Source organism: Hippopotamus amphibius, chromosome 8, assembly GCF_030028045.1.
Source record: "Hippopotamus amphibius kiboko isolate mHipAmp2 chromosome 8, mHipAmp2.hap2, whole genome shotgun sequence".
In the NCBI taxonomy this organism is placed as follows: Eukaryota; Metazoa; Chordata; class Mammalia; order Artiodactyla; family Hippopotamidae; genus Hippopotamus; species Hippopotamus amphibius.
In genome coordinates this window covers 82,090,728-82,103,326 of record NC_080193.1, presented here as the reverse complement: position 1 = coordinate 82,103,326, position 12,599 = coordinate 82,090,728, and the positions used below count along the sequence as shown (strand labels likewise).

The 12,599-nt window shown below is 34.1% G+C and overlaps 1 protein-coding gene across 1 annotated transcript in view; it reads left to right on the top strand.

Annotated features, from left to right (window-relative positions):
* NYAP2 (neuronal tyrosine-phosphorylated phosphoinositide-3-kinase adaptor 2) overlaps positions 1 to 3,261 on the top strand; it is a 258,793-nt gene extending 255,532 nt beyond the window's left edge. Inside the window, exon 6 of the mRNA XM_057747087.1 lies at positions 3,034 to 3,261. Coding sequence (XP_057603070.1) covers positions 3,034 to 3,261 — 228 coding nt within the window. The remainder of the gene's footprint in view (positions 1 to 3,033) is intronic.
* The last annotated feature ends 9,338 nt before the right edge of the window (positions 3,262 to 12,599 follow it).

Sequence of the window (12,599 nt, the reverse complement as noted above, 5' to 3'; positions counted from 1 at the left end):
TTCTTCTACTATTTTGAACCATGGTATCTCAACTAAGTAGATATATAACTACTCTAAAAGAAAAAGGTAAAGAATATGAATAGCCTTATAACTCTATTCTTAAACTCCTATTCTTTAGATTTTTAAAGAATGGATTATTCCTAATAAATTGACATGCTTATATAGTATAAACTACTAATTGACTGAAAATGCATACTTATTCTAGGTAATGTAATGCATTTATAAACTGTAATGACAACTATGAAATGAAATATAATGAAATATATTGGTGACACTATTCTCACAGCAACCCAGGAAAATTATTTTGCAGTTACATATACTGATTCACACCCTAAAAATATTAAAGGAAATTAAGTAATAAGTGATTTAATGTTTGTGTGGACAAGCAAATACCATACAAATATTGAAGTGATAATGTAAATGTTTTACCTTAAAGAAGATTGGAGGTTTTGTGATTTCCTTGGGGTGTGTAAAATCCAGTGATTTTACTAAAGAGAAAATTATCTTGAGGGTTTTCTGAGAAGCAACAAAAACTGTTTGATGATGGTGGCTTCAATGCTTTCCTAAAACTTTTACTGAGAGCTCAATGACTCTGTTCTGCATGTTGGGGCTACTGTGTTGGATGTGATTTGGGGCTGGCCCTCTGGGAATTCTGTGTTATAAATTCCATTTATAACAGTTTATAGTCACTCAATAAATTTTGCTTGTATTTCCACCGAAATAGAGTTATTGTATTTTTATTGCTTAGATTATCATGTTAGAAAATACTATAAATCTTCTGAAAAAATTTCAAGCTACTTTGGCAATCTCCTGTTAGGACCAAAATCTGTTGGCTCTTGTCCTAGAACTTCACTAGAACTTCACTTAAAAAATGAACAGCCATGGCCAGGGCCTGGTCTAGGGTCTAGAGGACACCAAAAGTTGTCAAATATAGCCCATCCTTTCAAGAAACTTTGTAACAAGTTAAGCTCATTACACATAAGATATTTATCTAAGAGTGTCGTGTTCTGGAATCTAAGTCCAAGCCATTGATTTTGATTTATTCGATAAACACTTGTTATTCACTCATAATGCTATAAATATATTTACATTTTTGAGTATCATCTGGAAATGGTGGTACATAAGATAATAACTATTATAATTTCTAAATGATATTCAGGAGATGGAGCTTACTGTAGTAAAAAACTGATTTACTTTGGAGTCAGACAGATTTGAGTTTGATATGGGTCTGTATCACAGCCAATAACCTATGACCTTAATCTAGTTCCTTAAACTTTCTGAGACTCAGCTTTCTCACTTGTAGTGTGTAGCTAAATTCTAACTTTCAGTGTGGCTGGGAGGATTTAATATAACATATACAGAACACTTCCCACATGCTTGGCATAGAGCTGGTATGGAAAACTGCTGCTAGGTATTTGTCAGTATTAGAGGAATAATTCTTGGGCAATGTTTTACTGTTTTAAAAATGACTTCACCTTCATTATTCAAACTAATGTTTATACTAACTTCTGAAAGTAAGATATTATCAATTCAGTTATTCATATAAAGAAACCAGAAAATGGAGTCACCAGTGAAATTTTGACACATTTCAGAATTCGAATCTTTGACTTCTAGCTCAAGATCCTTCCCTCTCCATAAAGAATTAAGAATTGTGAGAATTCAAATTTGCCTTGTTCACACCAAAGCCTACCTGCCACCTGCCTGGTTTGGACAAGATATGTAAATTCTTAAAGTCTAAGCTTCCTCACTTGTACATTGAGGCCGTTGTACTGATTTATCTTTCCAATCCTTTCCAGTATCGCTTGCACTATGAGGGTCAGTAGAGTGTAGTTGTTAAAGCACAGGTGTTGGAGATAAACTCTTGGGTTCAAATCCCGACTTTATCATTTGTCAGCTCTGTAGATTTAGGCAAATTACTATGTCTCTCCAAGTCTCAGTTTACGCATCATTATGGGTTAATAAATAGTACTTACTTCAGAGCGTCATTGTTGTGAGGAATAAATGCATTAAACCATGCAAAGTACTAAGAATGGGATGTGGTACAGAATAACTGTTATACACATAAGTATTTGCTGATTATTTCCTAAAGTTGTACCATCAAATTTAGTGACTCCAAATGAGTTATTTTTACTCTTCAAGTCATAGAGTGTATTTGCTTAAACAATTAAGCGTAAGCACCCCCATCCTGGGTTCATGGCCCAATCACACTGCTGTTCTTGTGTCACAGACTCAACTCGCTAACTCTGTTCTAAAGAACGATTATTGGTGGACAAAGCCATATACACCTGGGAGCAGTGTTTACCTGTCCAGAAATAGATGCATGTGTATCATCATATAGTCAGCACTGAATCTTCTCCTGGTACTCAACCGACCTGATGAATTTGTTCCTTTGAACTTTTGGAACTATTTGGGATCTGAGTTAGAATGATTGCAGAGGCTAATGATTCTAATTAGACATTTGCTGAAGCATCAAAAAGTAGAGCAAAACTTCTTTGCAATCTAATTATGTAAGTACATAAATTCCAAGCATTAGCTGCACATTGAAACTCATTTTGGTAGAAGAATAAAGTCAATTCTGTATGTTATTTATAAACAAATGCAAGTTTTATTTTACTAATAAAAGTGTACATTAAAATCTTTAAAACATACCACATTTGTATTTGATCTCACTGAAAAGTAATTCTAATAATTGAACTTAGACATATTGGGACCCATAAGACACTGGAGTAAACATAAAAGTGATCACTAAATATTTGGCAAATTGCTTAAAATTTTTTTAAACAGGTTTTATTTCCAGAGCACGGGCTTTTAGAACATATTGGTAAAATATTCATGCTTAAATTATTAATATAATATTTAATGATTTAAGTACAAATTTTATTTACAGTTTCCATGCTTTAATTTTGCTTTGTAAGAATTTCAAAAATATAGAAACTGCTGGCATTTTTCAAAACAACTACTAGCTCAGGGAAAAGAAAAAAAACCTGCTTTCATTCCATTTTTTTTTTTTCTGTATTCACTCTTTTTTGCTAGGTGGCATGCATGCAGTGGTTTCATGGAGACCATACAATGCTTGAGATGATTGAGAAAAAGCGTTGCTTGTGCAAGGAAATAAAAGCTAGACAGAAAACGGAAAAGGGCCTTTGCAAACAGGATAGCATGCCTATCCTACCCAGCTGGAAGAAGAATGCGGGTGCAAAGAAGTACAGCCCTCCACCCTATTCTAAACAGCAAACGGTATTCTGGGATACTGCCATATGACTGTGTGCAGGAGGACGTGAGCTCCACATTACTTAACACGAAGAGGGAGGTCCACTCGGTCTACGTATCTTCTCAATCAGAATGGAATGCCAGCGATTCCCTGGAAAGCCCATGGGAAGCTGTGCCTGTTCGTGGCAAGTTTAAGATAAAATGTGTATTTCCTTGCATTTAAGGCACACTTATTTATTGTGGATTATTTTGAATCCAGAAAATATTAAGATGTAAATATTTTACTAGTTTATGGGTGACACCTGAAATAATACACATTATACGTATATAAATGATAGAACTATCAAGAGTTTTGCTATATGATACAATTTCGGTATTAACTGGTTTGTTATCTCTTTTTTATGTCCCTTGATGCCTTTGATTATTAATTTCTGCATTTAAAATGTTTTTTTTTTCTGCCCACATTTGGTTTCCATAATGAGCTCACATATAAATTATGTTCAGTCACACAATATATGATCTGGTGCTAGTAATGTAGAAGTTGAATATCATATTTGTTAAGAACATCTGTTGCTTTGTACATTTTTAAGGATTTGACAGGAAATGAATGCCAATGTGATGCTGAATTTGGACGTCCACATTACATTAACACCAATATTTTTGCTACATTGGCTTTATAAAAATTTCTCTTCAGTATCGTCTTGTTTAGTGTAAGCAATGGTTAGTTAGACTCCAGAGAAAGTTAATAGGATACATTTGACATCCTAGCAGAAAACATTTCCTTCAGAAATGACTTTAGGGACACATGTCCTTGCATCATTGATCTGATTGGAGGAGACCAGGGTTCACTGTGACGATGGAAGGAACAAGGAATCAAAGGCTAAACAGCACGAGTGCTTTCAAGAGGGTGGGACCAGTGGCATTAGAGCCACTGCAATCACCATTTTTGAGTAACTTTTCATGTATGTTTGTTTCCCCTAGAAAATGATCAATAAACATTCAGCCAGGCGAGTTTACGTATTTCAGTATACTGAATGCCAATCTTTCTTAAAATTTAGGTCCATGAATTGAGTAGTATTTCATGTTAATTTTTCAAACTAGTTATCACCATATTTTTGGGATGTAATCTTCTGTGCATGTTCACCACACCCATTCTTACTGATGGTGACACCATGACCAAAGAATTATGACCAGTTGTTTATTTTATTTTGTTTCAAGGAAGAAACAGAAAATGCAGGGGATGGGAGACGGGGTGGATTCAATTTTATGTGGTGGTAAACTTTAAGTTAAACAAATCATATATATCTTTTAAGAGTAACTTGTTAGTTGACTATAAATATTCCCACGGATGAATAAAAAGGAAACTATCACATATATTTTGTATATTTAAATTACTATATATGCTTCCTAAAATGGACAGTATGTGATTCTTCTTTAACAATCAATTTAGTATTATATTTCTGAGAGAAAAGGTATGTCTTTGAAGTTATTGTCATAGTGGTTTTCCTCATAAGGGTTTTGACAGCAATAGTAAAATGCTGCTCAATATAACCAAATATAACAGGAGGTAGGGAATTTTTGTAATCTATATTGCTAAAGACCTAGTAATGCTTTCTCAGTAATAGTTTCTTTCAAGCCTTTGAAATGTTATAAAATAATTTTTTAATATTTTATAATTAATGTATATTTTGATGTCCAACTAGAATTCTGAAAGAATAAGGAAAATAAGGTAAGTGGGAGCATGTGTATCTGTTATGTGTGCATGTGTACACGTGAATGAGTACTCAGTGGGGGAACTGTATACGTAAAATGCTTATTGAAGATTTTGGATTTTGCTTGTATCACTGAGGTGGTAAAAAGAAAAATAAAAGCAGAGTCACAAGTACAGGAAATCATGGAGAGATCTTAAGTAGCTTAAATAAATCCTGCTGCCATGTTTCACCAGTTATAGATTATGTTTCAAACCCAACAATCAATGAAGTACAAATCTAGGATGAAGATGTGTTCAGGTAACATCAGAGTTGAAATACAATGTGTTTATGACCCAGGTTGTTATTCTGATTTAAGTTATTATGACCACATATACTCAAGCCAATGAATCAGATATATATATATATAAGCCATCAATTCTCAGCATCTTTATGATGCCTTAATGTATATATATCAGGCTCAATATGATAACGATTGGATAATTCCCTTGAAATTTATGTTTAGGTAATATACGCAAGTGTGTTTTTCAAATGCCAATCTTTCCCATATCTCTCTGAATTAGGCAGAAGATACTTTTTAATGCTGGCCACTTGTCAAGAAGGAAACAGAGTTACTAAAATAATTTGTGTTGGATTCAGCCACTTTCATTTATTCTGCCAAATTCATGCTGTTGCAAGGTTTCACATACTCCTTTTTCAAGCAAGTTATTTTCTGAGAAGGTAACTTGCTTGAAAATCTGACCTTAGGCAACCATTTCCATTTACTTTCTCCAACTCTTGCCTTCAATGGGAAGTAATTGAAAGATCTGGAAAAGTGGATTCACTGGTATTTGACTCAAGAAATGATATTCTGTACTAATAAAACTGTCCATTGTGGTTTAGCCTAAGTGGCAATAGCCATTCGATAATTAATTTCCTTTTTGTGTAGTGTTTCTTTATGTGGCGAAAAAGAGGTCATTAGGATAGAAAGAAAAATAAACTTACGCTCTAGTGGCAACCAATTAGGACACTTCAACCTATGAATCTGGTCAGATGGTAAAAATTCCACCTACAGCCAGAACACTATGGAATGATAAAGCTCATATTTCCTGGCAGTGCCAAAGAATAAATCATATCATGGCATGGTTATCAGGTTGAAAGAGCTCAGACCTACAAAAATTATCTTTTCACAGCAAATTTTATAGAAACAGAATTTTATTGGCTGTCAGCAAGATGCTTTTATATGTGAAAAACTTCTTAGAAGAGACAAATTTCTTTAGAATTGATGGAAGGGAAAAATCAAATCCTGCTTTTCTGCCCAGTCTCAGAAGCCAGCATCTTCTGAGGTATAACAGTGGTTCTTTATGTAAACATTGGCAAACTTTCCCTTGTGTTTATGCTGTGGAAGCAAGTTTGGAGTGATAAGTGATGGACTTGTGTAAAGGTTAATGTCCACCCCTAAACAGTCATGAAAATGAAACAAAACAAAACAAAACATTAAGAGGTTAAAATGTGTAGTTTTAAAGAACATACACATTTAAATACATGGTAATTAAATGGATACAAGCAGATACAACTTCACTTTTCAAAATAGTGACACTGGATCTTCAGGGACCCCGAGGTTCCAAATAATTTTCTTTGAATGTTTCTGGAGAGTAGAGAAATATTTTTCTTACTACATTTTGGCTTAGCCCTAATCCTTATATTCAATATGGTTTGACTCTTATGAGGGAGTTTGGTGATCAAATTAATAAAACTAAACTACTCTATTGTTTTATTGTTTTAATTAAATAAGACAACAGACCGACGCACATACAATGCAATTTCAATATTACTTATCTCTTAGGTAAATCACTTGCCTAAAATAGAAAAGAATTTATAAGCTAATTAGGGCTACCTATAAAATTAAGAAAAAAATTCCTGTGATTTAAACAGCAAGTAACCAGATATGAGAGAGCATTCACCCTTGCAAAGAAGTAGACATAGGATAGAATAGCAATTCCCGATTAATTGTGTCCCAAACCTAAATGGAAGTGAAAGAAAAATGATACATATGTACTTAACTTGCTAAATCTTCCTTGGAAGGGACAATAGATAGCTAACTCTAGAATGTGAACAATTTGTTATTAATCTATTGTTCATTTAACAGTTTATTATTGAACAACATATATCAGCTATTTTAAAACATTTCTGAAGCTTTTGGCATTAAGCATTCAAAATGATGTGGTCCCTGCCTTCAAGGAGATTTATTATGCAATCATTAATATTTTCAAAATGAAGTTCTTAGAAAAATATACAATATCACACGTTTGACATCTCTTATGTGTTTATATATGGTATTCTATTTTTTTTCAGATCAAGTGTATAGTCAAAATAAAATACTAAACATCAATTAAAGTTGATGTCTAAGTAGAAAATATGTTTATGTGTAAGCCTCTATATGTACACATAGGATATGTGCTGCTGTCTATATAAATCAGTAAAAGGATAACACGTTTTGCCATGTTGGACTTTGAACATTGTGGCTTGGGGTTTGGATTGATTTAAAACCCTTTGATATTTGGGTAAATTACACTGTAGCAAAATGTGTGTAATCTAGGAAAAAAATGTCTGATTATATTTCCCTTTAATTGTTATAAAGTTTCAAATTTAAGGGAAAACATCTTTACAGAAATATTGTATTTATCGCAACCAAACCTATATGAAAATCCTTTTGAAATTTTCAATTGTTCCCAAATATGACTGGGTTTGCCCACCCTCAAAGCATCTACATTTACACATGTATACACCCACATACAGTATACATACTGTATATAATATATATGAAAGTGTTTAGTATGCACTTCTTTTGTTTGGAACTCCTTCAGTTAACATTTATAGTGTAGCAATTTGTGTAAAGTGCACTGTGATTATAAAAAACAAAGCACAGTAAAGTCACAGGTCTTGTTATCTTGCACTAAAAATGTGTTTATGTATTTAGCAATTGTATGTTTACTTTCTTGCTCTTTTCAAGAAATTGAAACAAATAGCTATTGAGAAAATGATATCAAATAATATGTTTTTTAGTGGGTAATGGCACTACGTTTTTAAAAGACAGGGTTTATAAAAGAAACCATTTAACATCCATTCCAACATCACATGTTTACTGTATTTAAAAATCTGAATGTCGTATTGCATTTTTCATAACTCATTAAAAATGTCAGGTATGTGCCTGAAAAGTTGTGCAAATAAGCATTAGATAACAGATTTCTCTACTCATGTGTTGTTAGCCATTTCTATATACATAATAATATAAACACTGATGTTTTAATTTCTTTTAATTTTTGTACTTGATTTTTTTAGGTAACGTAATTATAAATGTACTTTGATACTACTGAAGTAACCAGATGTTGTTTGAAAACAAATTGTTTTCTTTAGTGCATTGGCAATATTTTGCAATACTTTTGTGCTTATTTATTTGTGCTCCCGTGTAATTATAATAAAAGCAATAGTTTAAATTAGTAACTTTGTCATTGCTGGTATTTATTGATCAAGAAACAAGATTGGTAAGATTTAAAGAAAAGCACGTACCTTTTTTCCAGGTTTCCAGTTGCCCATGTGATTGTATGTATGGTGGAAGATTGTTGCTGGTGAGTAGTTGAAGACCTAGACTTTTCAGCCTAGTTATGTGACTCTCACTTTTCCTCAATCACCACTTGGCTTCTGCTTCAAACAGGGGATCTACTAAATAAGAGGAGACAATGTTTTTCTTTCACATCCACCTAATTCCAATTAAATGACTCAGTGTGTATCTAAAGTGTGCTGGAGGCATTAAAGAAAAAAAATGCAGCAATCCTAGACTGCTGTACACAGGCAAGATATTTACTTGAAGAGTATTTAGTACATTCATTTATTCAGTCTTACTTCTAGAATTAATCTGGTTTAAATAGTGAGCAAGTCAGTATGTTTAATGTTACTGGGGTATTGGTAACTAAAATGTCATTGAATATCTGAAATATACAAGACAAGGTTCTGAAGCTCAGCAAGCTTACCAAAAAAGTGCATTTTTGGGATTTCCCTGGCGGTCCAGTGGTTTAGACTTCGCTTTCCAGTGCAAGGGGTGTGAGTTTGATCCCTGGTCCGGGAGCTAAGATCCCACATGCCTTGGGGCCAAAAATCAAAACATAAAACAGAAGCAATATTGTAGCAAATTCAATAAGTACTTTAAAAATCGTTCACATCAAAAAAAATCTTACAAAAAAAGTGCATTTATAATAAAGCAGCCTCCTTTAATAGTTTCTAATGGCTACATCAAACACATCTTCTCCCATATGTTCAATTTCAGTGTAATTTGTTATACTTTCATAATTCCTCACAAATTCTTTTCATATTCATTCTTTTCATTTTTAAGATTTTTTTTTGCATCCTCCCAACTCTTACTAAAACTCATTGTTTCCAGTGCTCTGAGTCTAATTAATTATGTTAATGCTAAGATGTGAATGACTGATAAAACAATGTCCAACCACCTATGGCTATTTGCACTGAAGAAAATTCTTAGTAACATGCATCAGGGACTGTCTAAGTGGAATGCTGGCAATGTGACAAACTAGAAGGTTGGAAGAGAATTTTATAGAAAACTTCACGCATTATCACTTCAAATCATGTCCTCTAGAACAGTGGTTCTCAAACTTTGTTGCACAGAAGAATCATGTGGGCTATTTCTAAAAACTCTCACTGTCCAGAGAAAACATCTGGGGATAGTACACAGGCTTCAGTAGTTTTTAAAGCCCCCCATGTGATTCCAATATGTGGTCAAATTGAGAACTAGAGCAGCGCTTCTTAAACTTTAATGCATGTGCTTTTCACCTGGGGATCTTGTGAACCTTCAGTGGAGTCTAAGATTTGGCATCTCCAGCAAGATCCCAGGAGATTCTGATACTGCCTGCCCATAGACCCATCCACTGAGCAACAACTCCCAGGCAGCTTAATTGTCTGCCTATCTTTAGGGAGCCTTTGGTACCACACACCAGAGCACTGTTACAGTGTGCTTCACAGATAGACAACATAGAATCATACTGGGACTTGTTAGAATTACTAAATCTTGGACTCCATCGAAGATGGATCTTTGGAGCGGAGACTCATGAATCTCGGTGCTGAGACTCACAGACTTGCTTTAGCAAGCTATCCAGATGATTCTTACGTCCACTAAAGTTTCAGAAGCATCACCCTGGACCAGTGTGGTTTTTAGCCATGGCAGCATATTACTTTCATCTAGGGAGATTTTTGTTTATTACTGATGCCTGGGTCTTATTCCCACAGATTCTGATTTTTGTCAGCCAGGGGTCAGACTGGACAACTTTTCCTTCTCCACTTTTTTATACTTTCTGCTTCCTTTCCCAGAACCTCCCAGATGATTAGACTACGAAGCTGGTACTAAGAAAACTATATAATCCACTCTGTCCCGTACATTGGATATTTTGTCACATTTTCCAGAATCAGCATTTTATCCACAGGACCAAGTACAAAACTTGATCGTTTCATCAAAGTTATTTATAAGTAGCTTATGGCAAAGAGTGCTATGGGAAGAAAGTTTTGAGTTCAATCAATTCCTATGACTGGGTGCCCATCCGCCATCTGAGGAAGTCAATGCTGTATGAGATCAGGGTTACATTATTTAAAAAAAAATATTCTAAATGTTGCTTAGAAATTAGTGTCCAGGTGCTACTCAGAATCTTAATTGTTGATAAAATATTTGGTGTCTGTCAGATTTCCTCCCAGTTGGAATTGATGTACACCCTGTAAACATCCACTCCCACCCCCAACACACACAAACACACACGTGCTTGAGTCTCCATTACAATGTCATCTGACTTAGAATAGTTATTTCTTTGGGAGTTTGTCTTCTATATTATATGGCAAGTTCCCGAAAGGGGAGCTAGGTTTGCTTGTTGTAAATCTTTATTCTCCAGAGTGCCTGGCCCATGACTCTGCACATGAAACTATTGAATAATACCCATTGACTTCATTCATGTGTTTATTTAACCAATACTCATTAAAGTCCTCCTATACACAGAGCGCTGTTCTAGACAGGAACAGGGCAAAGTCCATGTACTTGTAAAGCTTAAATTCTAGTCGATTTACATTTTCCTTTGACATTGTATCTTCTACTGTCTCTCTTTTATTACATAAAATAAAAAGTGTATGAGATCTTGTGAAATTTTGTAATTTCTAGACCGAGATTGCTCTGTATACATGTGAGTATTATTTATACAGCTACATATTTATATCTATCCCCTACACATTTATTTAAACCCCACCTTGCTATAAAATAAATTAAAGCAGTTTATATTAATGCATAAAATACAGCAATATATATGTTAGAAATGTATGACAACTGTAAGAGGAAAAACAAAAGATTAGGGCATGATATTAAAACCAGCCATAAATGATTTTAGTTTACAAAATGCCTATAATGATACCCCATGTAACTACTAGCTATAAGTTCATACTTCATCATTATAACACCAATAATAATAACTATTACATTTGCTTATTCCAATACCAGATACTGAACTGTTTTTTAATCTATTTTACTTAATTCCTACCTCAACTCTATGATTATCTTCATTTTTTAGATAAAGTTGTTGAAGTTTATAGTACTTGCCCAAACTTAGACAGACAGTATTTATAGATTCTGGAAATTCAAGCTAAGCTTATCTCATTCTAAAACAAAACCAATGCAACACTGTCTTTCATTTAAATTAGTGTCAGTTTGCTATTCACCATTTACAGAGATTCAAACACAGTTTGAACACTATGTGAACACTACACACTATGTAGCATGAATAGAACTAACCCATCTAACTTCGATTTACTTATTAACACCAAAGAGGTGGTATTTTCCCCTACAGCAGAACAAAGTTCACAGTTACAGCTCAGTGTAGGGGACTATAGGTTTTCTTTGCCATTATTGATCATTTCTTATCAATCTTTTAACTGGTTGCAAGGAAGGTCAAATGAGTTCACTAAGGTCAAACGGTAAATCAGCTTTTAAATGGATTTTGCGAATACATTTTCCTTAGGGTAACTAATGCCACACTATGTTGTTTCTTGATATGTTTCAAAGTGCCTCCTCAGCTACATTCAACAAAAGGCTTCTTGGCTGAAGGAGGTACTTTGTTTTAGGGAATGCATCCATCCAAATTTTGTTACTTTTTCTTCAGGGAAGACAGTGGATGATAATATAGACAATGGAGGGGAAGGGGAGAGAGAATAATAGAGTCACACCTGGTATTAAATTAAAATCTACCATCCCGCTGGGCACTGACACCTCAATACTCTATTCTTCAGCAACATTTCCTCGCAAATACCCTTGAAATGTGCTACTCATGACACTGGGATAGAAAAAAAATGTTATTTTAGTTATATAGTTGAGAAGTTTTTGTACATTTAAAGTGTAAAGCTAGCATATTAAAATACTTGGATTCTTTCACTGAATAAGTAATTCATTTTTTTTTTGGCCATGCCTCATGGCATGCAGGATCTTAATTCCCCGACCAGGGATTGAACCCGTGCCCCCTGCAGTGGAAGTGCTGAGTTTTAACCACTAGACCACCACGGAAGTCCTGAATAAATAATTCTTGAGTGCTTCTGTGCCAGTCATTATTACCAATGATGTGAATATAGTCCTGAATAAAAGACAACCCTACTCCTCTTAGAGTT